The sequence below is a fragment of the Pezoporus flaviventris genome, unplaced genomic scaffold (assembly GCF_033815535.1).
Source record: "Pezoporus flaviventris isolate CSIRO_AGI_PZ_B2104156 unplaced genomic scaffold, CSIRO_AGI_Pfla_v1 ptg000213l, whole genome shotgun sequence".
NCBI classification, from domain to species: Eukaryota; Metazoa; Chordata; class Aves; order Psittaciformes; family Psittacidae; genus Pezoporus; species Pezoporus flaviventris.
The window spans coordinates 594,005-620,880 of NW_026892761.1; the positions used below are offsets into that span (position 1 = coordinate 594,005).

Genomic DNA, 26,876 nt, shown 5'->3' on the forward strand with positions numbered 1-26,876 from the left:
AGGAGAGGGAAGGAAACACAGCTGTCTGAATGCCGAGAGCCCCTTTCCCATCGCTCCGTGTCAGCCTCAGGATGTTCCATGTCTGTGGAGCTGGGTGGGCCTGCGCAAGGGCCTGATCAAGCCCCTGCTGCCCATGGAGGGATTTACGTGGATGCTGTGAGCTCTGCATCAGTTCAGCGATGACCTGCCCCAGCCCAGCACCCCAGTGCAGGCTCCGGGGGGTGTCACGCTCCAGCAGCGCACGATAAGCACTGGGCTGGGAGGTCAGGCCTGGAGCCACAGGGTGGAACACCGGATCTCCCGCAGACACGGGCGGTTCACGTGGAAATGGCACCGAATTGAGTCATGGCCACGAGAGGATTAAACCTGTTCTTAAAATGTGTTTCTTGCACCAAGCCCTCTTCCCACACAGGTTTGGCAGCACGCAGCAGTGCACCTTCCTGCTTCCAAGTCTCACCCCTTGCACTGCTGCTGCATCACTTTGGTATGCCTGATGGAAAGCGCTCTGAGCAGGACCTTCACCTCTCCTGTGCTGGCAGGAAGCAGTGGACACTGCTTAGAGCTGTAGAAATAACACTGAGCTCAAACCAGTTGGTTTCAGTCTCCCCACAGCTACAGGTTTAAACTTTTTTTGATCCAGCAAGTCTGACCCATTCTTGCCTGGTGCTGGTGTCTCCTGGCCAGGCTAGTCCTAAAGTGCTCCTATAATACTGATTGCACTTTGGCTTGTGTATCATTCAGGAAGAAATAGCTAAATAGGAAAGGAAAAAATTACAAAATCAGATTCCAACACTCGTGTGAATTGAGAATAACAATGTAAGGTTGTCATTATTGAAGGTTCTGCTTACTGTTATCTCAAGCACATTCTTTACCCTGAAATCAGGTGCAGAGAAAAGGGAAATAAAGGTGGCAGCACGTTTGTCTTTTACGGTGGGTCTCTGGTGAAGGCCAGCAGCTTGGACCTGGGGTTTGAAGGCAGATTCCTGTGCTCTCTTCACCTTGGCTGAGCTCTTGACTTGAAATCCCGAGGCTTTTGCCTCCAGAGAGCTCCATCTCATTGGAGCAGACCCTTCCCTCCGCCTGTCGCCCTCCTGTCCTCCCTGCGGCATGCGGCCGGCTTGGGTTAGGGGTGGAGAAAGGCACTGGAGCGGCTCTCCAGAGAACAGAATTACAGCGAACTGTGGGAGGTTCCCGCGGGTCACCTGGGAGCTGCTTCCTCCCATTCCCAGCCCGCCGGGAGGAACTTTAAATCGCCGCCGGCTCCGTGCCGGCACCACTGGCTCCGGCAGCATGAGAGCGAGAGGCGTCCTCCTGCTGGCGCTCCTGGCGCTGGGGGCAGAGCTGCAGGCGGCACCCACCGCAGGCAAGTACGGGCGGGCTGGGAGCCCCCGGCCTCGCCAGGACTGAGGGTGTTCACAGGCTCACGGGATGGTTTGGGATGGAAGCGGGGTCACTGCTCCAAGCCCCTGCAATGAGCAGGGACATCCTCCAGTGTTGATGGTGATGTTTAAATGTCTGCTTTAATCCCTGCGTTTCTGAAAGCTTCCTGTGAGGAGCTGGAACCCTGCTCAGGTTTAGCTGTGGCTTCGATTGTGTAAACTTTGAGTCCAACAAAACTCCTGCCGGGATGCAGAGGGCTGTGGAACCGGCACGCAGGCACCGGGATGCTCGGGGGGAGGTTTGGTTGAACGAGGACCTGGGGCAGGGATTGGTGCTGATGCAGCCCCGGCAGAGACCCAGATGCTGCACCGAGACTGGGATGGGCTGGACCCTGATAGTCCTGCTGGCGGCTGCCCCAGTGCTTGGCTTGGGGGCTGTTCATGGCATTTCCCACCGTGAGCCCTCTGGAAGCACCAGCCCAAGCGAGGTGCCGTTTTGGAGAGGGGAAATTATCAAGAAAGAATAGTTTTCCTTCTAATATTATTCTTTTCTTGGGAAAACCGGCCACGTTTCAATGCCGTGGAAACAGCACTCCTGTTGAATGAGCCATGAAGTGATTTTGAGAGTATTTTGCAGAACCTCCTTTCCGAACTCTCCCGCCAGCGTTGCCAGCCGAGCTCAAACTCTGAGGCAGCACCAGCTCCTGTGCAGTGGAAGCCTGGTTTGCTGCTGCTCTGTAACAGGATGCTGGGGCCACCGTGCACTAACCTAAATGTGTCAGCAGAAATGTCATCACTTCCCATTGCTCCTCTGGAAACCTGAGTTTCTTTTGGTCTCAGCTACAGGCTGGTTCTAAGCCCTGTAGCATAACCCACCTTCTGCCAGCAACCAGCGGTGCCGGTGCCTCCGCTGCCAATGCATTGGTCCCATTCCCTGTCCCAGAGCAATGCCAGGGAGATGGCACTGCTGTGGGGAGCCATGGGCTGCGCTGCTGCTGAGGGAGATCGTGTGCCGCTGCTCAACGAGAGCTCATAGACCCGAGTGCTCCCAGTTCCTGCATTCCTGCCCTGGTTAAACAGCACCTACTGTATTTGGGTTGGTTTTGCTAAGCAGCTGCTGCAGTCACACACTCACTTTCTTGCTTCTCCTCTCCTCATGCTGCCCAGCTCCTCAAGCCCCGCATCCACCCCCTGCGCAGTGCCTGTCTGCGGGTGGGATTCGGGGTGCACGGGATGGAACCGGGGGCGGTGGAGCTTTGGGTGCGATGGCCGGGAGCTGCGGGTGCGAGGGCAGCGCAGGGGGTGACGCTGCTGCTCTCTGCTCCGTTCCAGGGCGCCCCGGAGCAGCCCCGGACCCGCGGCTGCAGCCGGAATGTCCTGGACTCGCTCTGGTCGGGAAGAGCCTTTTGCCTGGGGAGCGGCCCAGCGCGGTGCCCGCTCCGCTGCCCGGGAATGCCGCCCGCGATGGGACCTGGGAGGCGTGTGCGGAGTGGGTGTGCAAGGACCAGCGCCCGGGGTGTGCAACGCCTGCATCGGGGAAGAACCCGGAGCCCGGGCGAGGCCCTGCGGCAGGGAACAAGCCCGCACTGCCTGGGAACAAGCCCGCACTGGATGGGAACAAGCCCACACTGGATGGGAACAAGCCCGCACTGGATGGGAACAAGCCCACACTGGATGGGAACAAGCCCACACTGGATGGGAACAAGCCCACACTGCCTGGGAACAAGCCCGCACTGGATGGGAACAAGCCCGCACTGGATGGGAACAAGCCCGCACTGGATGGGAACAAGCCCACACTGCCTGGGAACAAGCCCGCACTGGATGGGAACAAGCCCGCACTGGATGGGAACAAGCCCGCACTGGATGGGAACAAGCCCACACTGCCTGGGAACAAGCCCGCACTGGATGGGAACAAGCCCGCACTGGATGGGAACAAGCCCGCACTGGATGGGAACAAGCCCGCACTGGATGGGAACAAGCCCACACTGCCTGGGAACAAGCCCACACTGCCTGGGAACAAGCCCACACTGCCTGGGAACAAGCCTGCGCTGGCTGGGAAGCCTGACACAGGGAAGAAACCCAGTTCAGGGAAGAAGCCACCATGTGGGGGGAAGACTGAGACTCAGGAGAAGCCAGAGGTTGTAGCAAAGCCAGGGGCTGGAGGGAAACCGGGCACTGGAGAGAAGCCAGAGGCTGGGGAGAAGCCGGACACTGGGGATAAACCTGTGCTGGGGGAGAACCCAGAGACTGGTGGGAAGCCAGAGGCTGGGGGGAAGCCAGAGGCTGGGGGGAAGCCAGAAGCTGGGGGGAAGCCAGAGAGCGAGGGGAAGCCTGAGGCAGGAGAGAAACCTGAATCTGACCAGGGTGACAGTGGGGAGGATGATGACAGAGATGATGATGATGATGACGACGATGATGATGATGATGAGGGTAAAAATGAGCATGGTGATGGTGATGATAATGGTGACAGTGAGGATGGCAACGACGATGGGGACAGCGATGGTGATGATGATGGAGGTGACGATGGCAATGACGATGGAGATGATGCTGGAGATGACAATGGCGATGATGATGGAGATGATAGCAATGATGATGGCAACAATGGTGATAATGGTGATGACGATGATGGCAACAGTGATGACGACAATAGTGATGACAACAGTGATGACAATGGCTATGATGGTGATGGTGATGATGATGAAGACTATGGAGATGGCGATGAAGATGATGACAGTGATGATGGTGGTGGTGGTTATGGCGATGACACTTGGTGATCGATGCCACCAGGCGTGTGAGGAAGCAAGCAGAGCCTGTGGTGGGTGGGTGCAGGAGTGGCTGCCCTGGGGCTCCTCCTCTGCCTCACTCTGCCAGGGCTGGCCCCGGGCACCAACCATGTTTGGTCAGGTCCTTCTCTTTCCAAATAAACCCCACACAGAGCCACTGGTTTGGCGTGACAAGCTGTCCCTGGTCAGTGCCTGGCATGGCCAGCCCGCCAAGGCTGCCCCAGCCCTGTCCCATGCATAAGGAGCTCCTGTGCCTGCTTCTGCCTGGTGTGAGCCTGGCAGTGCCCTTTGCACAGCAACATGACTTGGTCCCCTGTGAGAGAGCCACAGGAATGGCCCTGACAAGCCTCACCAGGACCAACAGAACATCTCTGGGCCAGCTCAGAGGGGGCTCCTTGGGGGGAGCTGCCCCACGGCCACCCTCCAGCATCCTCCGGCAGCAGCTGCCATGGCAGAGCTTGGCCAGGGCCCACATGGGCTCCTGGAGCTGGGGACAGACCCATCCCCGGGACGTGCTGCCACGGTGACAGCCCCCTCTGGACCCAGCCTCTCCCGCAGGGCCCAAAGCTCCCAGGGCTGCCGCGGGGGCTCACCAGGAGCCCGATGCAGCAGGAGCCAACCAGTGCTCATTGCAGAAAGGGTTTACTGGGGGTGGGGGGCACTGAGACCCCCGTGCTCTGCAGGGAGCTGAGGGTGAGGGGTGGAGGTGGGAGCGGGGGAACGGGCCCTTATCCAGCAGCTGGTGCATCCCTCCATGGCCGCTGTCTGTCCGTGTCTGTCCGGTGGCCGCACAGGCTGGGTCCTTGGCCCAGGTCCACGCAGGGGTTAGGTGAGTCCTGGGGAGAGACCAAAGCATCCGTGTCCCAGGCCCTGGCTTCGGGGCACGCTGGGGTGCAGCCATCGGCCCTGCTCAGGAAGCTGGGCTCCGGCCATGGCTGCACCCTCCCGCTGCACCGGCCCCGTGCCCGCCCTGCACTCACCGGTAGACACGAGCCGGGCCCAGAGGCAGCAGAGCCCCAGCAGCAGGAGCAGCAGCAGCAGCCGCATGGTGCGGGGCAGCCCCAGGGCTTGGGCACAGCTTTAAATCCTCTCATGGCTGGAGGCTGGTCCCAGTGACCTGGTCCGTGCCCAGCGCCCAGCACGCTCCGGCCAAGCGTGACCCCCCCTCCCCTCCCTGCATGGTGCTGCTGGACAAGCCAGGCAGGAGGCACAAAGCTGCTCCTGCTCTGTGCAGCCCTCAGAGAGCTGTGTTGTGTTTGCCATGTGCCATGTGTGCCATGTGTGCTGTGCTGTGTGTGCCATGTGTGCCATGTGTGCTGTGTGTGCCATGTGTGCCATGCTGTGCTGTGTGCCATGTGTGCTGTGTGTGCTGTGCTGTGTGTGCCATGTGTGCTGTGCTGTGTGTGCCATGTGTGCCATGTGTGCCATGTGTGCTGTGCTGTGTGTGCCATGTGTGCCATGTGTGCTGTGTGTGCCATGTGTGCTGTGTGTGCCATGTGTGCCATGTGTGCCGTGCTGTGTGTGCCATGTGTGCTGTGCTGTGTGTGCCATGTGTGCCATGCTGTGCTGTGTGCCATGTGTGCTGTGTGTGCCATGTGTGCCATGTGTGCTGTGCTGTGTGTGCCATGTGTGCCATGTGTGCTGTGTGTGCCATGTGTGCCATGTGTGCCGTGCTGTGTGTGCCATGTGTGCCATGTGTGCCGTGCTGTGTGTGCCATGTGTGCTGTGCTGTGTGTGCCATGTGTGCCATGTGTGCTGTGCTGTGTGTGCCATGTGTGCTGTGCTGTGTTGTGTTTGCCATGTGTGCTGTGCTGTGTGTGCCATGTGTGCCATGTGTGCCGTGCTGTGTGTGCCATGTGTGCCATGCTGTGCTGTGTGTGCCATGTGTGCCATGTGTGCCGTGCTGTGCTGTGTGTGCCATGTGTGCCATGCTGTGCTGTGTGTGCCATGCTGTGCTGTGTGTGCCATGTGTGCCATGTGTGCCGTGCTGTGCTGTGTGTGCCATGTGTGCCATGCTGTGCTGTGTGTGCCATGCTGTGCTGTGTGTGCCATGTGTGCCGTGTGTGCCATGTGTGCCGTGCTGTGCTGTGTGTGCCATGCTGTGCCGTGTGTGCCATGTGCGCTATGTGTGCCGTGCTGTGCCGTGTGTGCCGTGTGTGCTGTGTGTGCCATGATGTGCTGTGTGTGCCATGTGTGCCATGTGTGCTGTGTCATGTGTGCCATGTGTGCCATGCTGTGCTGTGTGTGCCATGTGTGCCATCCTGTGCTGTGCCATGTGTGCCATGTGTGCCGTGCTGTGCCATGCTGTGCCATGTGTGCCATGCTGTGCCATGTGTGCTGTGTGCCATGCTGTGCCATGTGTGCCATGCTGTACCATGTGTGCTGTGTGCCAGACTGTGCCATGTGTGCTGTGTACCATGCTGTGCCTTGTGTGCCATGCTGTGCCATGTGTGCCATGCTGTGCCATGCTGTGCTGTGTGCCATGCTGTGCCATGTGTGCCATGCTGTACCATGTGTGCTGTGTGCCATGCTGTGCCATGTGTGCCATGCTGTGCCATGTGTGCTGTGTGCCATGCTGTGCCATGCTGTACCATGTGTGCCATGCTGTGCCATGTGTGCTGTGTGCCATGCTGTGCCATGCTGTGCCATGTGTGCCATGCTGTACCATGCTGTGCCATGTGTGCCATGCTGTGCGTGTGCCATGCTGTGCCATGTCACAAGAGCAGCTGGTGCAGCTTCCTTTTGTGTAGGGCAGGTACAGGCAGGGTCCAGAGAACCTGCGTGGATCTGGCCGTGCCGGGGCGATGGAGGTGGCTCCCATTCGGGCACTGTGGAGCGGCCCGCGGTGCCCTGGCAGCTCCCCAGGCATTGTTCTGCCTCCAGGAACAATCGCTGGCTCCCAGGGGACGTCCTGTGACAGGACACGGTTCACAGCCCCGCGCTGCCACCGCAGCCCCCAGCTCCCGGCCAGCCCATGCCCACCTGGCCCCACACCTTGGGCAGCAGCTGGGGACCAGGACTAACGGGGGGGGTACAGGGCCCTGATGCTGGGAGCAGGGAGCTGGAGGCTGTGTGGGTGCTCTGCCTGGGTGCCAGGACTGTGGGGTCATAGCACCGTCCTGTGTCCTTCGAGGAGCCAGGGTGGGTGCCCAGGTCCCTGTCGCACAGTGCTGGAGTTTCCTCTTGCCTCCTGCTCCCTTCCATGGGGCTGGAACCCCACAGCCCCCTTCCATGGGGCTGGTGGGACCAACCGCTGCAGCCGCTGCAGCCGCCTGCTGCTGGGGCTCCAGGCATGGGCATGGATCAGCGTCTGGAAGGACAGAACCCTTCCCAGGCTCTGGCTCTGCTTCCCCCCCACAGCTCTGCCCGTGCCTGGCATCCCACGGCCATCGCTCAGGGCCCGGCTCTCCTGGGGGGCACGAAGCTGCCCCCAGCACCATGGAGGCACCTGCCAGTGTGCCACAGGCCATGCTGGCAGCAGGGGCTGCCCTGGCCGGCGCCGCATGGGGCTGCTGGTGGCGTTGGCTGCTGCCGCTGCGTGTCGCAAGGACGGAGGCTCTGGAGCTGCTGGGATTTTCCTTCCGGGAAGAGGCAGGAGGGCTCCGGCTCGCTGGGCCGGCTGCACGCACGTGTGCGAGCGTGTGCGTGTGCACGTGCAGCCACAGCCGGCACGGGCTGGACACGTGCGCGTGCGTGCGCAGTCCACGCTCCGTGTGTGTGTGCATGGCTGAGGGTGTGCATGGCTGCGTGTGTGCATGGCTGCGTGTGTGCATGGCTGCGTGTGGGCGCAGCGCACGCTGCGTGTGCCACCCAAAGCACCCACGGTCCTGGCTGGGTGGGCAGCACCATGCACCTGCCAGCATGCCACTGACTGCATGGGGACTCCCTCCCGTTGGTGTGACCCATCCCGGGAGCACAGGGAGGCATGCGATGAGCAGCAGTGGGGAGCGCGGGCTCTGCTGTGCTGGGGGGTCCTCACTGTGAACAGGGTCAGGTCAGGTCAGGGTGGGCAGCAGGGACAGCGCCTGGCTCCTATCACGCCATGGAGCATCAGTCCCGTCAGGACATCATCCTGGTGGCACAGAGCTGTCCCACACACCCCACACCCACCCCCCCATGATGACACAAGCCCTAGCACCAGCGGCACCAGCCCCATATCCACCGCTGTGTCTGCCCACCTTGGCCATGGCATTCCTTTGGGAGCAGGGGCTGTTCTGGATGATGATGTCAGTCCCTGCAGCGATCACCCGGCTGGCTGAGATACCATGGGAAGATAATGGGGAAAAATGTAGTGCCGGTGGACTTGGTGCCGTGGCCCTGCCCTCCTGTGGGACGCAGTGCTGGGAGTTTCTGTGTCACTGGGAATGTCCTGTGCAGCTCCAGGTCATGGAAGATGAGCTGCAGCCCCAGGACCACCCCTGTCCCTCCGCAGGGGTTCCTTTCCTGTCGCTGTTGTGTCCCTCCAGCTTTGCTCCCGCCCCACTCAGGCTTTGCCACATCACCGTGTCCCGTGCGGTGCCGCTGCCAGGCTCTCCATCCTGGGTTTCACAGCAGAGGCAGGGAAAGGCTGCACTGGGACGTGGGTGTCCCCGCAAACTGCACCCCACATCCAGCTTTCTTGGCCTCTCCCCACGGAGCTTTCCTCGCCCTCCACTTCCCCCTTGGGACGGTAATTACGCCCGTAATTAGGAAGACAATTATTCCTGCTGAATGGCAACAGCTTAATCTGTTTCTCCCTCCTTTTGGCAGGTTTCACCCCACGCCCGCCCAAGGGTGTTGGCAGGATACCGGGGATGTGCCTGCGCCCTGCCCAGCGCCCGCAGCCCTGCGCTGCAGTGGGTCTGGACCTCCAGCTGTGTCCCAGGGAATGAATGCCTCACACGCAGGGGGGTCGGGGGGGGCACGGGCACGGCTCTGCACGGGCAGCCCCGGGAGAGGAGCAAGTGAAGGGGATGGTCCCAGCCCAGGAGAAGGTGATGAAGTGGGTGGCAAAGTGCCTGCAGGGTGAGGAGAGACGGGAGCATCACTGTCCTGAGGGCCCTCTCTTCCACAGCAGTGGTGGCTGGCACACGGGGTGGGACCGAGGGCTCAGCGCTTTGTGGGACCATCCGCCCGGGATGCTCCATCAACCGGGGGGGAGCGCGGCAGAAAGGGGTGAAGGGGCCTTTCCCCGAGGACCTGCACCGCGGGCAGAGCAGTCCCGCAGCACCCGGTGCCCAGACCCTGCCCTGTGACGCCCCGGAGGCTTTCTGCGCCCTTTCCATGCTCCCTGGCAGCGCAGAGGCTGGCACCGACCTCCCCGTGCCAGTCGCCACCACGGCTCGTCCCCAGGGGCTGCGGCGGGCGCCGGTGGTGCCCCCAGCCCAGCGCGGGCAATGCCGCCGCCGCACCGGGGCAGCCATCCCGTCGTACCGGTCGCCCCGGCTCAGCGCTGCTGCGGGATGCTGCCGGGGAGGCCGGGCCCGGCCTGGGCGCGGCTCGTTACCCACATGGCAGGAATTAGCCGGGCTCCCTCCGCCCCCCGGCACACCTTAAATCCCGGCCCGCCGTGCCCGGGCCAGACCCGGCTGCCCAGGGCACCATGGAGCTGCTGCCAGGCCGCCTCTTCCTCTTCCCCCTCCTCGCAGCCCTGCTCCCCCTCTCCGCACGGTCTGGCCCGACCCCGCTCACAGCTGGACAAGAGGAGCTGGGGACGGGTGAGTGAGCTCAGGGCATGTGCCGGGGATGCTCCTGATGTGGCTGCCACCCAGAGCTCCCCGCGCGGTGCCTGCAGGGGCACGGGGCTGCGGGTGACCAGCGTCCAGCCGTGGGGTGCTGGGGGGCTGCCCTGAGCCCGCCCCAGTGTCCTGCTATGTGTGTTCTGCAGCGAAGCCCGGGTACTGCTACCACATCCCAGAGGTGGAGGACCTGCTGCACCACGACTGCAACGCCTGCCACAAGGACGCCTCCTGCTCCCGCTGCACCAGAGATGCTGGCTGCCCCGGTGCCACCAAGTGCTGCCCCAGCAAGTGCGGCTACACGTGCCAGGAGCCGGTGCTGGGTGAGGGCTCGGTGCCGCGGTGGTGGGGGTCAGCAGCAGGGCGGGAGCCAAGCAGACAAGGAGGGGGTATCCCTGAGCTCTTGTCGGGTCCTGCAGAACCAGGGGGCCCCATGCTGCGGGCTGGGGAGTAACCACCTGCAGGTGCATGGGGCCATGGGGCCGGCGGGTGTAGAGCTGGCTGCTGGTGGGAAGGGTTTGGTGCTAAGAAGGGACCGGAGCTGTGGAGGTTTCTCCAGGGGCCCTGGGAGTGCCGAGCCCGGCAGCATCCGTTTGCCACCCTTGGCTCAGCCTGTTCCCTTGGACCATGCAGACTTCTGCTACCTGCCCTCTGTCTGCGGGAACTGCAAGGCGCTCTTCCACCGCTTCTTCTTCAACGCCTCCAGCCAGCAGTGCGAGGAGTTCATCTATGGCGGCTGCGGTGGCAACAGGAACAACTTCGAGACCAAGGACGAGTGCTTCCAGGCCTGCTCCCACATTGGTAACTAGCCCTGTGCCTGTGCCGTGTGCCCTGTGCCGCTCCTGCCCCGCTCCTGATGCGCTGTGTCTCAGTTCCAGGTGCCCGGTAGTGCTGGCCCGGGGAGCACAGTGGCCTCTAAATCGTCCCTGCCCAGGGAAAGCTGCTGCTGGTGGCCACGGCCCTGTCCCCGTGGGGAGCCGCTCCCCACAGGGCTGGCAGTGATGGGCGCTGCTGGCCAGGGTGGCTGTGCTGGGGGCTGCGGCTCTGCCAGGGACGTTCTCCAGCCCAGGGGCAGGGATGCGCACCCACGGCAGCAAGGCTGCACCCTCCTGTGCCATGGTGCCCGGCTGGAGGAGCCTGACCCTCCCATGGGCTGTGACACTTCAATACAAGGGCAGGTCCTTGGATGAGCACGTCTGGGTCTTGTCCTTCCTGCCTGTGCAGGCAGCGCCCATCCCTCTGGGCTGACCTCCTGCACTGGCACCAGGCGCTGGGTGTCCTCAGCAGCACCACATTCAGCCCCAGGCTCACCCAGCCACCACCCTGCAGCTCCCACTGCCCCTGGATGGGCTCCCGGCCCCAGCTCTGCCCTCAAGCTGCCTCCGTGACCTGGCTGGGAGCTACAGCAATCTGCTGGAGGAGGAATAGACCCTTTGGTGGATGCTGGGGCATACCCATCCCACAGCCTCGGGTCCATGTCTGCCCCAGACCTGGGCTTGTGTTTGCATCACTTCACTGACCTCTGGTGAAGGTCCTGAGCCACCAGCCCTAGCCCTGGTAAGGCCATCCCTGCCCCGGTGAGCCCTGGGGCTGTCCCAGTGCCTGGTGGGGTCAACCTGGTGCTGCCAAGACTCGGGGGGCAGCTGGAGGTGGCCAAGCACAGGGTTTATTGCTGGAGGTGCTGGGGAGGGGACAAGCCAGCTGGCCCCGTGTCCCCTTCCAAAGATGTCTTCCTGCCATGGAGGAGCTGCTCTCGAGTCATGCAGAATCTGAAAAGGATGTGTTTTTAGTGAGCTCTGAGGCTGTGGAAGCCACGGGTGCCGCTGAGCACAGCTGGTTCTGGCAGCAGTTTCATCCAGCTTCATGTCCTTTTGGGTCCCCTTAACCCAAAAGCACATCTGTGCTGGGAGCAGTGATGGGGCAGCAGCAGGAGCCGGCTGCAGGGATGTGGAGCCAGGAGCACACAGAACACTGAGCCCTTCATATGGCTCTGCCCTGGTGCTGGCCCCAGCAGCTTGGTGGCCCAGTGCCCCTTTCCCTGCAGGCACCAGTGTGCAGACAGGGCTGCAGCACTTGTGCCCCCAGGCGCAGTCCTCATGGAGGCTGCAGAGGTCCAGGCACATCCCACGGCCCCTGGGGTTGGGGCGTATTCCCCCCTGCCCATGATGCAGAGCAGCCCATGTGGGGCACCCCAGGGCGCTGTCGGGTCCCGGCTGGCCCAGCCCCACCTCACCTCTGGGGGTGTCCGTGCAGACGTGGCCGCAGCCGCTGTGGGTGCAGCGCTGGCCCCTGGGGCACTGCGAGTCGGCCTCGCACTCCTGCGGGCACCGCTCGGCCCCGTGCCAGGGCACGGCCGCGGACTCGCGCTCTGTGGGAGGGAGAGCCCGGTCGTGGGCAGCCCTGAGCTGAGGCCGTGCGTGCTCATCCCGTGCATGGAATGAGGGGGAGCACAGAAGGACAGACAGGGACAGCGGGGAGGGTGCGGGAGCACAGCCCCTCCTCGCTGGGGAGGGAGCACCAGGCTGGCCCCGTGGGGTTGGTGTCAGCCAGGAGGGGGTGCCTGATGCTGACCTTGCAGAGAGGCGGGGGTGCAGACATGGCCACAGCCATTGCTGCAGCACTTGTGTCCCCAGGGACACTCCTCATCGGAGCTGCAGAGGTCCAGGCACGTCCCTGCCTCCCTGGGGATGGGGCATGTTCCCACTCTGCCTGCAAGGGAAGCACCTGGCGGGGGTATCCCACCGTGGGGCACCCCAGGGTTGGCCCCCCATGGCTCTGGGTGACCCGGCTGGCTCTCACCTCCAGGGATGTCTGTGCAGACGTGGCCACAGCCATTGCTGGTGCACCTCTGTCCCTGGGGACACTGTGAGTCAGTCTCGCACTCCTCCATGCACTGGCCGCCATCCCTGTCCCAGCTCTCTGCAGGGGCACAGCCACTGCTGTCAGCCGGTGGCCCCCGGGCACTGGTGGCCAGTTCCCCCAGCAGTGCTCCTGGTACCTCTGGGCACGGCCACGCACTCCCAGGCGCAGCCGGTGTTGCAGCACTTCTCGGCTCGCCCGCAGATGCTGTCGTCCAGGCACTGGCTCCGGCGCCTGCGCCGCGGGTCCCAACACGGCTCTGCCCGAGGGCACTGCCCGGGGTGCTCTGCATGGGCCGGGACCAGCTCAGGGTGCGGGTCCCACGCACGTCGTTCCCCGTGCAGGGTCCGGGCTGCCCGCGCTCACCTCGGGCCGGGCGGACGCAGCGCATGGCGCAGCCGGAGAAGCAGCACTTCTCCTGCCGGGGACAGTCCCTGTCGTGGGCGCAGGAATCCTCCTCCTCCTCACACGGCTCCGGTGCCTGCCGCGGCCTCACCCTCGGGCACTCGCCGGGTTTGTCTGAGGGTTGGGAAGGGGTGACGGGGGCAGGCACTCCCTGCACTGCGGGCACCCCCTGCCCTCTGGGCTCTACCTGCCCCACGGCAGCTTTTCCATCTTGCCCTTGTGGCCACGTGGCCCTGGCGGTTGTGTCCTCACCTCGCTCAGGGGCTGAGCACACGTGCCCACATGTGCTGCTGCAGCACTTCTCATCCCCCGGGCACTGCCAGTCCCCAGCACAGGCAGTGCCGCATGGCGCCGCAGCGGTTGGTGCCTCCGGGGCCACAGGGCAGATGCTCGGTTTCTCTGGGGACAGGAGGCAGTGGAGCTGTGGGCACGGGGTGATGGCGATCCACAGCCCCACAGCTGGGGAGGATCCCAGCCTGGTGCTCTCATGCTGGGGCTGAGCAGCTCGCACCTCTGGCCGGGGGCAGGCAGACGTAGTCGCAGCCACGCAGGCAGCACTTCTCCTCACCGGGGCACCCGGCGTCGTGCCAGCACCAGGCTCTGCAGTCGTAACTGGGGAACAGCCCAGCACGGGCAGGGCAGAAGCCGGGCTTCTCTGGAGGGCATGGCATGGAGTGGCTGTGGGGCTGCCCAGGGCATGCATCGCTTGGCACCGCAGCCCCCTCAGCACCATGGCCCTGCTGCACCATGCACCGCAGCACAGCTGTACCCTGTGGCAATACTGCGGCATCTCCTCCCACCAGAACCACGGGGCTGGCACCAGACCCTCTCTCAGAGGTGTGGAGCGGAGCTGCTTTTGCCCCCACAGCTCCCCGGATTTAGTGGTCCCCCCGTGTCCCACCTTGGTGCACGGTGCTGCAGGACCCCGCGCACCGGCCGTCGCAGCACATCTCCCTGCTGCTGCAGTCCCCGTCACTCTGGCACCTCGCTCCCTCCTGCCAGGCTGCTGTGGCCGTGGGGGCCTCTGCAAGGCAGACGGCCCATGGGGTGCCAGGAATGCCAATGGGGACCGGGACACACTCATCCCCTCCCACCCTGGCACTGCCTGGCTCCTGCCCTGGCTGTGGCACTCACCCACTGCCTTCGTGCAGCACTCAGGGCCGCACCAGTGCTGGTATCCCTGTGCCCTCGGCTCCTGGCACTGCTCAGAGCACAGCCGTGGCGACCAGGGTGGGCAGAGCCATTAAAGCTCCATGGCAGGTCTGACCCGCTCACCTTGGCTGCGTGCGTGGCGCTGCCGGCTGCACTGCTGGTGGCAGCACACCTCGGAGGGGGGACAGTCCTGGTCCTGGCGGCACCTCTGCTGCTGGGGCTGCTGCGGGGTGGCTGTGGCAGGGCTGGTGTCCCCTGCACCGCAGAGCGGGACGGTGCCGGTGGTGAGGACAGAGCGGGATGGTGGCCGGCCGGGGGTGGCCTCGGGTCCCCTGCCCGCCCCAGTGCCGGCCCAGGAGCCGCGCGGTGCGTCCCTGTAGTGGCACCCGCACGGGGGCCGCAGGGGACAGCAGCGAGAGCTGGCACCGGCAAAGCACGGGGCGAGGGGCCCCGCTGTGCCACAGCTCTGTGCCTGGGGGGGCTCTGGCCCCACGGCATCACCCCTGGGCCCCAGCCCTGCCTGCGCTGCCCGTCCCGCCCCATCTCACCGGCCGGGGCTGGGGGCAGGCGCTGCCCCCCGCAGCTGCTGCTGCAGCACTTCTGCACGTCGGGGCGGTCGCTGTCGCCGCGGCACCGCTCCTGGCACGGGCTCTCCGACCCCGGCTGCGCCGCGGGGCACTCCCCGGGCTTGGGTTGGTCTGGGGGAGCAGAGCGGGTGCGAGGCTGCAGCATCCCCGCGGGTGCCTGCCCGCGCCGGGGCTCGCTGGCCCCTCACCGTGGTGCAGGCGCTGGCAGTGGAGGGGAGCGGCTCGTGGCCCGTGGTGGCGGGGAGGTGGCTCCGGCACGGCCGGGCCCCGCGGACACGCAGTGGGGAGCCGGGGCTGTGCCGCTGCCCTGGGCCTTACCCTGCACCGGCTCCAGGCAGGCAGAGCCGCAGCCCAGCGCGCAGCACTTCTGCATCCCCAGGCAGTCCTGGTCCTCCAGGCACGGGAAGGAGCAGGGGTAGAAGAGCCCCTCGGGGGCTGCCGCCGGGCAGGCGCCGGGTTTCTCTGCAGTGTTGCGGCACGGGGCTGAGGTGAGGCTGCACCGACGGTGTTGAGGGCAGCGCCTCCTGCCCCTGCCAGACCCCTCTGCTGCCTCTGGCTGGAACCCACCACTTGCCCCATCCCAAACCCCTCCACATGCCCCAAGCCAGCCTTTGGGGCTGTGGGCAGGAGGCTGCCAGCAGCACACAGAGAGCTGCTCCGGGGCAATGGGGATGGCGCAAGTGACAGGGACAGGGGAGAAGGGTCATGGCTGCCCCAGGACAGAGGTGCTGCTGGTGGCCGTGCTGCGGTGCCGTACCTTGTGCCGGGGTGGTGCAGCGAAGCCGGCACTCTCGGAGGCAGCACTTGTGGCAGCCAGGGCAGCTGGAGTCATCGGCACAGAGCGGGGGCTCCAGGCGCAGGCAGCGTGTGAAGTCCCGCGGGCACCTCCCTGGCTTCTGGGGCTCCTCTGCAGTGGAGTGGGACCAAAGCTCCTCATCCTCCATTCCCAGGGCAGTGGGATGGAGCTCCTCATCCTCCATCCCCGGGGAGCAGAACCAGAGCTCCTCACCCTCCACCCCTCTGGCAGCAGGATGGAGCTTCTCATCCTCCATCCCCAGGGCACTAGGAGGAGCTTCTCATCCTCCATACCTGGAGGCCCTGATAGGAAGGGGACTGATTGGAGCAGGACTGGGGACTCCCCTGCAGCATGTCCCTTGGGATACTGTACCCACACACTGAGACCTGCATGACAGCACGGCATGGTGTGGCATGGCTTGGGACTGTGTGTGCCCTTGTGAAGCAGCGAGTGCCAGTGGTGTTATCATGGAGAAGCTGGTACAGAGCCCACATTGGCTGGAGGTCAGGATCCATCCCTGAGTATCCTGGTGCCCCATGCAACCCCACTGCAAGCAGCGTGCTCCTTGCTGCTGCCACTTTCTCTTCTTCCTCCTCCTGGCACCCTGTGCTCATCTTGGCCACCCTGGGAAAATCAGGATAGCTCTGCCATGGGCACAGGTGAGTGCATGCTCCAGCCGGTGCCTGTGCCCCATTGCCAGCAGTGGGCAATGCCTGTGGGCAGTGGTTTCTGCAAACACCCAGGTCCAGCCGTGCTGTTTGGGCTGCAAACAGAGATGCTGCAGGAGGTTTCACTCCAAACAGCAGCTGTTTGGTTGAAAAAGAGGAACCTGGCCGCTGGGGCGGGCAGAGCAGCACCACAGCCGGGCACAGCTGCCCCTCATTGTCCCACGGAGGGGGGTCCTCCAGTGGGGTCTGTGCTGGGAAGTGGCACCCACAGCCCCAGCCCCACCGCTGGGGTCTGGATCTATCCCCGTGGTCAGGGGCTTTGTGAAGGGGTGGGAGGTGCAGGGACCAGAGCCCGGACACTGCAGAGCTGCAGGTCTGGCACCCACCACCACCTGCAGAGACCCCTCCTCAGCTCTGGGCTCTGCGGGCACAGACATCCCAAATCCAGGTCCCCCTGTGTCAGTGTGGGGTGCCCAGGGATGATGGGGAAGGGGCCCCTGCTGCCTGCAGCACCCCTGGGTGCTGACAGCTATTGTGCATGCAGGATGCAAGCGGTGCATGTGGTATGCAGGGCATGCATGTGGGGTGCAGGGGGTGCAGACATGCCCATGCAGCCCAGAACGGGAGTGGGCTCACGGAGGCAGCAGGGTTGTGGCACAAATGCTGCAGCTGTGACAGACATGGTCCCCACCAGCACGTGCCAGGCAGTTCCAGCATGCACCGGGCAGGGCCAGAGGGGACACAGCAGGGCAGGTTCTCCTGCGGTACTCACCTCCCTCTTCCTGAGGTACAGCGCCCACCTCTGCCCCGAGGGTGATGAGCCCCAGAAGGAGCAAAAGCAATCTCATGGTGCTGCCGGGGACGTTGTGTGTCCGGAGCTGAGCCAGGGGTGGGTTTAAGGTCCCCGGTGTGGGTGCCTGGTGCCGGGGCAGCTGGAGCCGGGTTGCCGGCCGTGCCAGGCGGCCGGGGCAGGGGGCAGGAGGAGGGGCAGTTCCTGGAACCCGCCGGCTCCCCGCCAGGCACCCGCTTATCTGCGGCCGAGCCCCGCTTGTGGGTCAGGGCGACCGCGGGGCCGGGGAGGGCGGCTGGGGTGAGGCGGCTGCTGACCCTGCAGTGCACGGCCCGGCCCTGCCCGGCCACCCCTGAGACCCCCGCAGGGGGACCAGAGCTGGGAGATGTGTCCTGGGCCAGCTCCGTGTCCCCTCGTGGTGACGGGACGGGGCTGGGACAGGGGAGCGAGTGGACTCGTGCATTCCCACATGCACCCCCTGCACCCTGCAGTGGCCTCTGGCAGGTGGGTGCTGTCCCTGCTTGTCTGAGTCCTTCATCTACCCCGTGACTGCTTTTCCAACCAGGCTTTGACATTTTGGGATGCTAATGAGCCCTTCCTTGGTGACAGGAATCCGAGGGAACTGGTTTCTGCACTCCAGCCCATGACTGCGGAGGGGACATCGGTGCAGCCCCAGACGCAGTGGGATGGTCACTATGGGGTGATGGTGGCTGGAGGGCGCCCGCATGGAAACGGGAATCTCTCCTTGCCCCGGGCCAGTGCCTGCCTGCAGGGATGACGCCGGGCGCCCGCCTGCACTTCCCTGCCTGTGACACAGCCCGGGGCTGCTGCGCCTCCTGGAACCCACGGCAGAGCCACCCAGAGCTGAACGCAGTTTATTCTGTTCCAGTGCTGTGGAGCAGCTGGGGCCGGTGGGATGCAGGGTCTGGGGATGCTGAGTGCCCTGGACAGGACCCGTCAGAGCAATGCTGGTGCAATCGGCTGGCAGTGCAGAGGATCTGGTGCAGGGACAGATGAGGGGCAGCTGGTGCTGGGAGCAGCAGCAGCTCTTTGCTCACCCACAGGGTGCGATGACAACAGCTCTGGCACCCAGCTCCTGGTGCAGCCCTTCCCAGCCAGGGCTAGGCTGTGCCTGGGGGAGATGGATGGGGCAGTCAGTGCAGGATGGATTCTCCTGTCCCGAGCGATGGGGACCATGGGGTGCTCCCACCCTGGGCCACTCTTTGTCCCTTCCAGTCTGGATCCGCTGCAGGGTGAGACCTATGTGGTGCCCAGGGCTGCTGGACCTGAGGGCCTCAGGGGGGAGTCTTACCTTGCAGCGGAGGGACGCAGGTCCGGCCGCAGCCCCGCAGGCAGCACTTCTGCTTGCGGGGACAGTCCCGGTCCTGCAGGCACAGGAGGAGGCAGTCGGCTGACCGGTCACCATCAGCCATGGGGGGACAGAGCCCGGGATGCGCTGGCACATGTGGAGGGACAGAGGGGTGAGGGGCTTACCTCTGGGGAGGGCACCCCTCTAGGGTGAGCTCCTCACCTGGTCCTGCCCCATGGGCATAGGAGCTGGGTCCCTGCACACCCACTGCCCCCTCAAGGGTGCTGGCCCTGGCAGGGGAGCTCAGCGTGGGACAGGGCAGGGAGGGGACATGGGGGGGTCTCAGCGCCACAGGGCACTGGTGGTTTTACCCTCGGTGGGTGGTTTGCAGATGTGTCCACAGCCGGTGGTGCAGCACTTGGCAGTTCCGGGGCAGTCGCTGTCGGTGTCACACAGCTCCAGGCAGGGTCCCAGGGACCCCCGCAGCACCACAGGGCACGTGCCGGGCTTCGCCGCAGCATGGCGGCTCCCTGGTGACAATGGGGACCACGGCGGTGCCAGGCTCTTGCTTCCTCCAGCCCCGTGTGGCCTCGGTCCCCACTGTCCCCCCATCACATCCCCTGGTCCTGCCCCCCGTCCCCAGGCTCGCAGTGGCCGGGGCTGTGCCAGGGTGCGTGTGCGGCACCAGGTGCCCCAGCCGGCAGCACACGCTCCCCGGGCCTGGACGGCCGCCATCGGCTGCACACCCCGCTGGGCACACACTGGGCTTCGCAGGGAGGGGCTGTGCCACCACCAGTGTGGCTGCGGTGGACACGGGGCGGCTGCGGGGCAGCCACGGGCAGTGCCAGGGGCACTCGGCTGCGGCGGCTGTGGGTCTGGTGAGCGCCTGCTCTGGGGGGAGCAGAGCCCCGGGAGGGAGGTGGCGGGGCCCTACCTCTGTCCGGGGAGGCACAGGCCAGCCCGCAGCCGGAGAAGCAGCACTTGCGGTTCCCGGGGCAGTCCCGGTCATCGGCGCAGCGGTTGGAGCAGGCAACGGCGCTCCTCTGGACACGCTTCCGCGGGCAGAGCCCGGGCTTGGCTGCAGAGAAGGGGAGGTCTGGGGCTCCGCGTGCAGCCGGCCTGGCCCCGCGGCGCCGTGGGGGCTGCGGAGCACGGGCTTGTCCGTGCGTGGGGACGCGGGGCCACCGCACCTGGCTCTGCGCGCAGGCAGCGGGCGCAGCAGCCGCGGGAGCAGCACTTCTCGCCGGGGCTGCACGCGGCGTCGTTGCGGCAGCTCGAGGCGCAGCTCCCGCCGCCGGCGCTGCCGGTACGGGGGCAGTAGCCGGGGCTCTCTGCAGGGGGAGATGCCGCGTGCGGCCGCGTGCCCGGGAGCGGGGATCACAACGCGGGCACCTGGCCCCGGGCCCCGCCCGCCTCCCGCCCGGCCCCCCCGGTACCTGTGCTGGGGAGGACGCAGGTCCGGACCGGGCCGCGCCGGCAGCACCGCTCGGCGCCAGGGCAGCCGCGGTCCGAGAGGCAGTACAGCCCGGGCGCGAGGGGCGCCCCGCTCCCCCCCGCCGGGCACTCGCCCGCCTTGCCGGGGGCCCGCAGGGCACCGGGGGTCCGCCAAACCCGCGGGGCCCGGCGCGGTGCCGCAGTGACCGTGGGGGCAGCGCCCCGGTGCCTGGTGCGGTGCTGCTGGGCCGGGGCGGGCGGCAGCTCCGTGGACAGCGCCAGGAGCACCAGGAGGAGGCTGCGCCCGCCGGACATGGCGCTGCCGTCGGGGAGCCGAGCTGGGGCTCGGCCCCAGGACCGGGATTTAAACCCTGCTGGGGTGGGGTCCGGCCGCACCGAGCTGCTCCTTCCCACAGCAGCACCATGTGGGCACCGTGGGAGCGCCGGGCACGAACAATCCAGCTCAGGGGAGGCTCCCGGGGCAGCGCTGGGCTCGCAGCCCGCAGTGGTGCATCCTCCACAGGGAGCCCTTTCCAGGTCACCAGTGAACCGTGAGCAGCTCCTGGGATGGAACACCCGGAGGGATGGGACATAGGGAGCGGTGTCCTGATCCCAGTCCTGCCTGGGGAGCATTGCAGAGCAGAGAGCAGGTCTGCTCCCATGGGACACAGATGTGGCCGCACCTTGATGACCCCACTCTGAGCTTGTCTGCACAGAAGTAGAGGCCATGGCAGAGGCTGGGGACCCTTGGAGATACGGTGCAACCAGTCAGTGATGGTCCTTGTCATGTGGAGCCCTTACAGGCAGCACCAGCACCAGCAGTGGGAGGATGCTGCCCATTCAGGAGCACAGCAGTAAAGAGAGGCAGCCAGGGGGGTGGCAGGGAGAGGCTGCTTTATTGGAGAGGATGCAGGGGACCCCAGGGAGGAGGATGAGGCTGAAGGCTCCGAGCCAGGGGGACGGTGCAGGGCCAGGGCCTGGGCATGCAGGACTGGTGTCGGGCAGCAGCTCCCCTGTGGCCGGGCTGGCAGGAGGCGGCTGTGCCTGCAAAGGGAGCAGAGAACGGTCAGCGGCATGGGCCATGCGGGCTGCAGGACCCCCGGGGCTGGCAGGCACCTGACTGACCTCAATGGAGGGGTGTCACGCAGGACACTTTGCCGCAGCCATTCCTGCAGCACTTCTGGTTCCCGGAGCAGTTGGAGTCCGACTTGCACTGGTTTGTGCAGACACCCAGCATGGGGATCCCGGGGCTGACGGGCGGGCACGTGCCGGGCTTCTCTGCAAAGGCAAAGGGACACAGTCTGAGCCCTGCCGGCACCAGCACACGGGGCAGGGCTGACCCTGCAGCCCCCGGAGCCATGGGCATGGCCTAGCCCCTGTCTACCACAGTGGAGGGACCCCCATCCTGGCCAGCAGACCCCCGGACCCCATGGTGCAGCCTGACCCCGTGGCACAGAACACGCAGCCGCGACAGTGCCGTGACCCCACTTTCCCCCACAGCTGCCGTGGCCAGCCCAGGCTGTGAGCTTGCAGTGTGTGGGCTCAGCCGGGGCCCAGTGTGCAGGGTCCCTGCCATCCTGCCCAGCTGCCTGCCACCAGCACTGGGCTCCCAGCTCTGAACCACGCCATCCTGCACTGCAGCACAGCCGGGACAGCTCTGTCCTTGCAGGTGGCCGTGGAGGTACCAGAGCCTCAGGTTCACATCCGTCCGTTTGTCACTGGAGATCTCAACTCCTGCACCCGTTCACGGGGGCTGCTCTCCAGCAGGACCGGCACAGAGAGTGAGCTCAGTCGGGTGGCCGTGGGGCCGTGTCCATGCAGGGCCAGGGATGATGGCTGGGAGGCAGGACCATGCCCATGCTCTGGGCTGGCTGCTGCCCACCAGGCTGAGCGGGTAATGAGGGCTGCGAGGGGAATGGCACCGACCCCTGCCCACGGCACCGGTCCCATGTTGCTGGGAGGAGAAAGGGTGAGTGTGGCTGCCGGGAGCACACCCCAGCCCCACCGGGGTCCCTGCTCAGTCCCCGGTAACCGCACTGCAGGCGATGCACAACGGGCGCCCAGGCCCCGCACTCTGGAGCACCGGTGCTGCCGGCTGGGCCGGGCTGTGGGCTCGCGGCAGCAGCACCGGGAGCAGGAGGGAGCGTTACCGTCGGGCTTCTGGCAGGCCTTGCCGCAGGCCGCCGGGCAGCACTTGAGGGTGCTCTCGCAGTCGCCATCGGACTGGCACCCCACCGTGCAGTTCACTGCTTCTGTCGCCGGGTCTGGGCACACGCCGGCTTTTGCTGCAAGGCAAAGGTGGAGGCCATGGGTGGGGGCCGGGGCAGGAGATGCTGCCGCCAGCACCGGCGCTGGGTCCGGGGATGCTGCTGAGCCCAACCGCGCCGGGCGCCGGCTGGTTCTCGGCCCCGGCCCCCAGCCCGGCAGGCCCTGGGGCTGGGAGTGATGCTGGCCGCTGGCCCGGGGCGTGCCGAGCCGTGCCGAGCCGTGCGCTCATACTCACTGGTGACATTCTGGGCGGGTGCTGGCGGCAGCTCTGCCCAGAGAGCCAGGAGCCCCGCCAGGACGAGCACGCTGCGGGCCTTGGGCATGGTGCGGGACCGGCGCTGCGCCTCGGGCCGCCCGGCGGCCTTTAAGCTCCTGTGCAGGTGGGGCGGCGGGCGGGAGGGAGGGCTCGGCCTTCCGGGTGGCTCCCGGGGGCCGGGCAGGGCCAGGCTCCCCCTTCGCGCTTGCACAACCCGAGTATCAGGTATCTGCCGCTGCTGGCGGCCGACCAGGGAGGGGGAGCCTGGAGGAGACCGGGCGGCCGCGCCGAAAACTGGCCGGGCAGGAAGAGCAGCCGCCAGCGCGGCCCCGTGCGCTGCGCGCCCGAGCCCTCCGGACCCCGTGCCCAGCCGGGGGCACCGTGCAGGGCTCGGTGGCGGAGCCCGAGGGGATGCCGCTGGAACGCCTGGCACGGGCGCCCCGGGGTGGCGCGTGATCTGCCCCTGCTCAGGCTCCTCCTGCCACCGCCACTGCCGCGGTCTTAGGCTCGAGTGGAGCCCCCAGCCTGAGCCACTGCTGCCCTGATGCTGGCACTGTGGATGGGCGGCTGCTGCCACTCGCCCGGAGCCCCCAGCCTGAGCCGCTGCTGCCCTGATGCTGGCACTGTGGATGGGCGGCTGCTGCCACTCGCCCGGCTCCTGCTCCAGCCGCGTGTCCTCCTCCAGCTTTCGCTCCTCCACTGCAGGGCTCTCCAGGCTGCTGTGCCTCCGGCCGGCGCTCGCCCCGGGGCTGCCCCTGGTTCCCCCCGACAGCTCCTGCTGCCCGGCCCCAGCCTCCTCGCGCAGCCCCCGCCATCCTCGCAGCCTCCAGCGGCCCCGGGGATGCGGCCCGGACCATCCGGCAGCACCGGTTGGGCGAGTGGCTGGCGGGGAGAGAGCAGCCGGCACGCTCTGGCTGCACGCCCGGTGCTCCGGGCACGGCGGTGCCGTAGGACCCAGAGCCCCTCGGCACGGCCGTCTCTGGGATAGCCATTCCGAGGCCTGTGTGCGCCCTCCGGCACACGGGGATGCAGCATCGAGCCGGGGTTTGTTTGCTCCAGTGGCCAAGCAGCCTGGAGCAGCCGCTCTCCTGCCCTGCTCTCAGCAGTTTGCTGCCCTGCCAGTTCCTGTCTCCTCCACCGGTACTGTCAGTGGTGGCTTTAATTCCTGATGATGCCCAGCACACTGCGCAGGAAGCCCAGGGTCTCCCCTTGGCTCGCAGCTCTCGGCGTCAGCTCAACACCTTTGGTTGTTTGGATACCGCTGCAATGAGGGTCCTCCTGCGTGGTGCTGGTGCCGTCTGGCTGGGGGCCATGGGCTGGGCCCCGTTGCTGGGGGTCAATCCTAGAGCATCCCAGCTCCCTGGGCCCATCCTGGGTATGGTCATAGGCAGAGCCTGCACAGGGCAGAGGGTGAGACCTGCCCCATCTCCAGTGATGTGCCCTTGTTGCTGGCAGAGGCACCAGGGGCAGACCCAGCTCCAGGCTGGAGCATCCTGCAGACCTGTGTGGCCAGGGGCATGTGGGGCTGGGACACGGTCCCTGCCCGAGTCACGAGCCAGTGTCCACTCTGCCGGGGTCCGTCTCCAGGTAATTTAACCCCACAGTCAACAATGCGGCAGTAAATCAGTAACTGTTTGCCTTTGCCTGCGGTCCCCTCCCTGCCACCGGTGTTTGTGCAGGAACAGGAGCTGGTGTGGATGGGCCAGTGCCTGCACCAACACCGCTCCGCACTACACCAACACCAGCAGCAGGATCCGACCAGCGGGGATGGGAAAAGGCTGGGTGCTCAGAGAGCAATGGAGCTGCTGCGGCTGGTGCCAGGACCCAGGCACGCTCAGGCTGGTGGGATGCTCCCACTGTGCCCATGAGACTGGGCCCCACTGGGGACACTGCATCTGGGAACTGGGCTGGGCTGGTGTTTCCAGCCCAGGGCTGACGCTGGGACTCCATGAATAAAGGGTGTTGCAGCCCAGTGGCCCCCAGGCCAGGGCCGGGACACGGTGCTCCTGTGGCGGGGGTGGGACGTGGGTGGTAACATGGCTGCTGCAAGCATGAGCCTTGGCTATGGCCTCCATCATCCGTGCTGGACGTGAGGGACCTGTGCCATCCCTGCGGATCTGTGCAGGGACAGAGCTCACCCCGATCCTGGAGCAGCAGCACTGCTGCCATTCCGGGGCTGCCAACCCCGTGGTGCCGTCCCTGCTGCCAGGGCAGGGGGTGCCCCATGCCCCACTGCAACTGAGCTGCTGCTCCCGTGCCAGAGGCGCTTCCCTTCGAGGACCATTGCCCGGTCTGACATTGTGATTGCTCTGCCCCAGCATGTGGCATGGCCTTGGTGCTGGTCGTGAGCAGCCAGCACGGGGACGCTGTGAGGATGGATGCCAGCAGCTCGGCTGCGCTGGAGCAGCCAGATGGGAGCAGGTGGGAGCCCAGGAAGAGGCAGGTGGCAGGAGACGAGGGGGAAACCACAGGGAAGGCGAGAGCTGTGGGGAGCAGTGTGGGTGTTGGCGGGTTTGCCCAAGGTTGTACCTTGGCCCCAGTGTGCCCGGTGGCTGCTGAGCGGGCGATCCGGCTGGAGCTGCCCCCAGCCAGCCAGAGCTGTTGGAGAGTCGGCATCGCTTTCCGGAAGATAGAAACGCTTTGGCTCCTGTCCCCAGTGCGTGGCATTCAGGATGCTGCCGTCCCCACCCTGGCTCTTCCAGGCACTTCCTTGACAGAGGCTGAGGATGGCTGTAGGGAGCACGGGGATCTGCCAGCACGGCGTCCCCATCCCAATGCCTGTCCCGGGGGGATCCTGCCTGGGGACGTGGGGTCAGCAGCCCTGAGCCCAAACCCAGAGGCTCTTCCCTGCAACATCCCTGGGTGGCAGCACCTGCCACCGCCGAGCCCGGTCATCCGGGTTGCACCTATGCCCTGCGGGTGACTGCAGCTCCTTCGCGGCAGCAGGGAAGGTGTTGGAGTCACGTCTCCCTGGGAGGGAGCATGGTCAATGATTAAAAGGGCCAGGCAAGGTGCCCCCGGCTGGCTAACCAGCCTCCCACAGCGGCAGAGAGCGGTGAAAGCTGGGAACAGCGGTAGAGAAGGACGCCCCTTCCTCTGGGAGACATCGGGCCCGGGCAGTCACAGCTCGGGGTCCCCATTCTGGATGCATGGGCTGATGCATGGCATTACCTGACCCTGCTGGGGCCCAGAGCACCCAGTGGCAGGGGAATACTGCTGCCATGCTGCTGCTGCCACACCCTGTCCTGCCTGCACTGCCCGCACCGTGCAGACCACGGCGGACCCTCTTCGTGCTGCAGAGCCAGAGCCTTGGTAGGGTGGAGCTGGAGAAGCACCTGGCTCTGCGCTGGTGTGATCACTCTGACCGGCTCATCCCATGCAGGACCCCAGCCTGGGTCAGCACCACGTCTGCCCGGTGCCCCCTGAGCACTCACCAGTGTTGGCAGGAGCCGCAGCATCCGGCTGTATGTGGGTGCACAGGGCGAGGATGCCCAGGAGCAGAACGATGGCAGCCTTCATGGTGCTTCCTGCAGGTACCGATGGGCAGCGCGGGTCGTCGGGGTTTATATCTGCATGGGGCTGAGGAGGGGCCACGCACACATAAACCTTCATGTGCCGAAACTCGGCTGCAGCTCAGTTGTGCCCGAGGCAGCGACAGCCCCACGTTACTGCCTGAGAATTATTTACCACAGCTCTGGCCCAGCTGCGGCAGCCGGGCTGCAGCAGGGGTGGGGATGGCAGCACCCCACAGCACCCAGAAACACACCCCGCCCAGGGCACAGGGGGATGCCGCCGTGGGCTGTGGCTTCCCCCATGGCCATGGGGAGCCTGGAGGAAGGGACTGGAGCTCTGGGGCTTGGGAAAGAGGGGACGGGGAGAAGGCTGGTACATTCAGAGTGGCCCAGAGGGTGCAGATGGGACTTTTCCTGTGACTGTAGGACCTAGGGGTGCTGGGGTGGGCCCGTAGGTAGAGGTCAGAGGGTGGTTGGTCCCCTCACCAAGGCGTGGGACTGACCACCACCACTGAGGTGCTGTTCAGGTGTCACAAGTGATTAGACGAGTTTATGGGATAGGAGCTGAGCAGGAGAATGGTCCCGTGTGGCAGTGGCCATCCTGGCAGCACAGCACAGGGTGTTGTGGGACAGAGCAGCTCAAGGTCTGTCCCCAGCCATACCCACACATAGAACCGGTGCCTGCCTCCCCCGTCCCAGCTCAGTGCTGACATCTCCCAGAGCCGCGGGTGAAGCCGGCGTCCCGCAGGCGAGCGTGGCCTCGGGGGAGTGCAGCCTGCAGTGACGTGCCCAGCTCGGCGCACCTGCGGCCCGCACCGTGCTCCGAGCACCATTCCAACGTGGGGACAGGCGGGCGGCTGCTGCCGTCACGTCCCGGCAGACGGGTGCTCTGGCGGGGTCAGCACCGGGGCTGCCTTCCACCTCCGCATGCAGGGATCTGTGGGGAGGCCCAAGGTCAACA

The 26,876-nt window shown here is 65.7% G+C and overlaps 4 protein-coding genes across 7 annotated transcripts; 1 reads left to right on the forward strand and 3 right to left on the reverse strand.

Moving 5' to 3' along the window:
* Positions 1-9,720: 9,720 nt before the first annotated feature.
* On the forward strand, positions 9,721-11,295 carry LOC133262564 (eppin-like). Of its 2 annotated transcripts, none has more exons than XM_061441850.1 (4): positions 9,721-9,858; positions 10,029-10,202; positions 10,513-10,680; positions 11,104-11,295. In XM_061441850.1, the coding sequence occupies exons 1-4, from the start codon at positions 9,744-9,746 to the stop codon at positions 11,265-11,267; spliced, it is 621 nt and encodes a 206-aa protein (XP_061297834.1). In that variant the 5' UTR covers positions 9,721-9,743; the 3' UTR covers positions 11,268-11,295. The 2 variants fall into 2 exon arrangements, with proteins under 2 accessions (XP_061297834.1, XP_061297835.1); XM_061441851.1 differs by lacking the exon at positions 11,104-11,295 and adding an exon at positions 10,752-11,066.
* Positions 11,296-11,637: 342 nt separating this feature from the next.
* On the reverse strand, positions 11,638-17,259 carry LOC133262646 (papilin-like). Its single transcript, XM_061442034.1, has 14 exons — positions 17,119-17,259; positions 15,640-15,789; positions 15,201-15,344; positions 14,844-14,993; positions 14,419-14,550; positions 14,045-14,167; positions 13,655-13,798; positions 13,396-13,542; positions 13,105-13,257; positions 12,878-13,024; positions 12,679-12,798; positions 12,451-12,588; positions 12,113-12,247; positions 11,638-11,648 (listed from the first exon to the last, which is right to left on the reverse strand). The coding sequence occupies exons 1-14, from the start codon at positions 17,192-17,194 to the stop codon at positions 11,638-11,640; spliced, it is 1,770 nt and encodes a 589-aa protein (XP_061298018.1). The 5' UTR covers positions 17,195-17,259.
* Positions 17,260-18,126: 867 nt separating this feature from the next.
* WFDC3 (WAP four-disulfide core domain 3) lies at positions 18,127-20,194 on the reverse strand. The gene is made up of 6 exons (XM_061442035.1): positions 19,882-20,194; positions 19,636-19,776; positions 19,380-19,523; positions 18,817-18,975; positions 18,449-18,592; positions 18,127-18,268 (listed from the first exon to the last, which is right to left on the reverse strand). Exons 1-6 carry the CDS (start codon positions 20,192-20,194, stop codon positions 18,258-18,260), a joined length of 912 nt encoding a protein of 303 aa, XP_061298019.1. The 3' UTR covers positions 18,127-18,257.
* A 562-nt stretch (positions 20,195-20,756) lies between these two features.
* Positions 20,757-26,024, reverse strand: LOC133262506 (WAP four-disulfide core domain protein 2-like). 3 transcript variants are annotated; one of them, XM_061441747.1, is made up of 4 exons: positions 25,838-26,024; positions 22,030-22,164; positions 21,005-21,157; positions 20,757-20,923 (listed from the first exon to the last, which is right to left on the reverse strand). In XM_061441747.1, exons 1-3 carry the CDS (start codon positions 26,013-26,015, stop codon positions 21,006-21,008), a joined length of 465 nt encoding a protein of 154 aa, XP_061297731.1. In that variant the 5' UTR covers positions 26,016-26,024; the 3' UTR covers positions 20,757-20,923; position 21,005. The 3 variants fall into 3 exon arrangements, with proteins under 3 accessions (XP_061297731.1, XP_061297732.1, XP_061297733.1); XM_061441748.1 differs by lacking the exon at positions 25,838-26,024 and adding an exon at positions 22,383-22,756; XM_061441749.1 differs by lacking the exon at positions 22,030-22,164.
* Positions 26,025-26,876: the final 852 nt, after the last annotated feature.

Coding starts and splice junctions, on each gene's coding strand:
- LOC133262506 (XM_061441747.1), bottom strand. CDS start 26,015: ATGAAGGTTTATGTGTGCGTGGCCCCTCCTCAGCCCCATGCAGATATA. Junction 22,165..25,837: donor TGCGGCTCCTGCCAACACTG/GTGAGTGCTCAG, acceptor TTTGCCTTGCAG/CAAAAGCCGGCGTGTGCCCA. Junction 21,158..22,029: donor GGCCTGCCAGAAGCCCGACG/GTAACGCTCCCT, acceptor TTGCCTTTGCAG/AGAAGCCCGGCACGTGCCCG.
- LOC133262646 (XM_061442034.1), bottom strand. CDS start 17,194: ATGAGATTGCTTTTGCTCCTTCTGGGGCTCATCACCCTCGGGGCAGAG. Junction 15,790..17,118: donor TGTACCTCAGGAAGAGGGAG/GTGAGTACCGCA, acceptor ACTCCACTGCAG/AGGAGCCCCAGAAGCCAGGG. Junction 15,345..15,639: donor CTGCACCACCCCGGCACAAG/GTACGGCACCGC, acceptor GCAACACTGCAG/AGAAACCCGGCGCCTGCCCG.
- LOC133262564 (XM_061441850.1), top strand. CDS start 9,744: ATGGAGCTGCTGCCAGGCCGCCTCTTCCTCTTCCCCCTCCTCGCAGCC. Junction 9,859..10,028: donor ACAAGAGGAGCTGGGGACGG/GTGAGTGAGCTC, acceptor TGTGTTCTGCAG/CGAAGCCCGGGTACTGCTAC. Junction 10,681..11,103: donor CCAGGCCTGCTCCCACATTG/GTAACTAGCCCT, acceptor CTGCCTGTGCAG/GCAGCGCCCATCCCTCTGGG.
- WFDC3 (XM_061442035.1), bottom strand. CDS start 20,194: ATGTCCGGCGGGCGCAGCCTCCTCCTGGTGCTCCTGGCGCTGTCCACG. Junction 19,777..19,881: donor CTGCGTCCTCCCCAGCACAG/GTACCGGGGGGG, acceptor CTCCCCCTGCAG/AGAGCCCCGGCTACTGCCCC. Junction 18,593..18,816: donor CTGCAAACCACCCACCGAGG/GTAAAACCACCA, acceptor CACATGTGCCAG/CGCATCCCGGGCTCTGTCCC.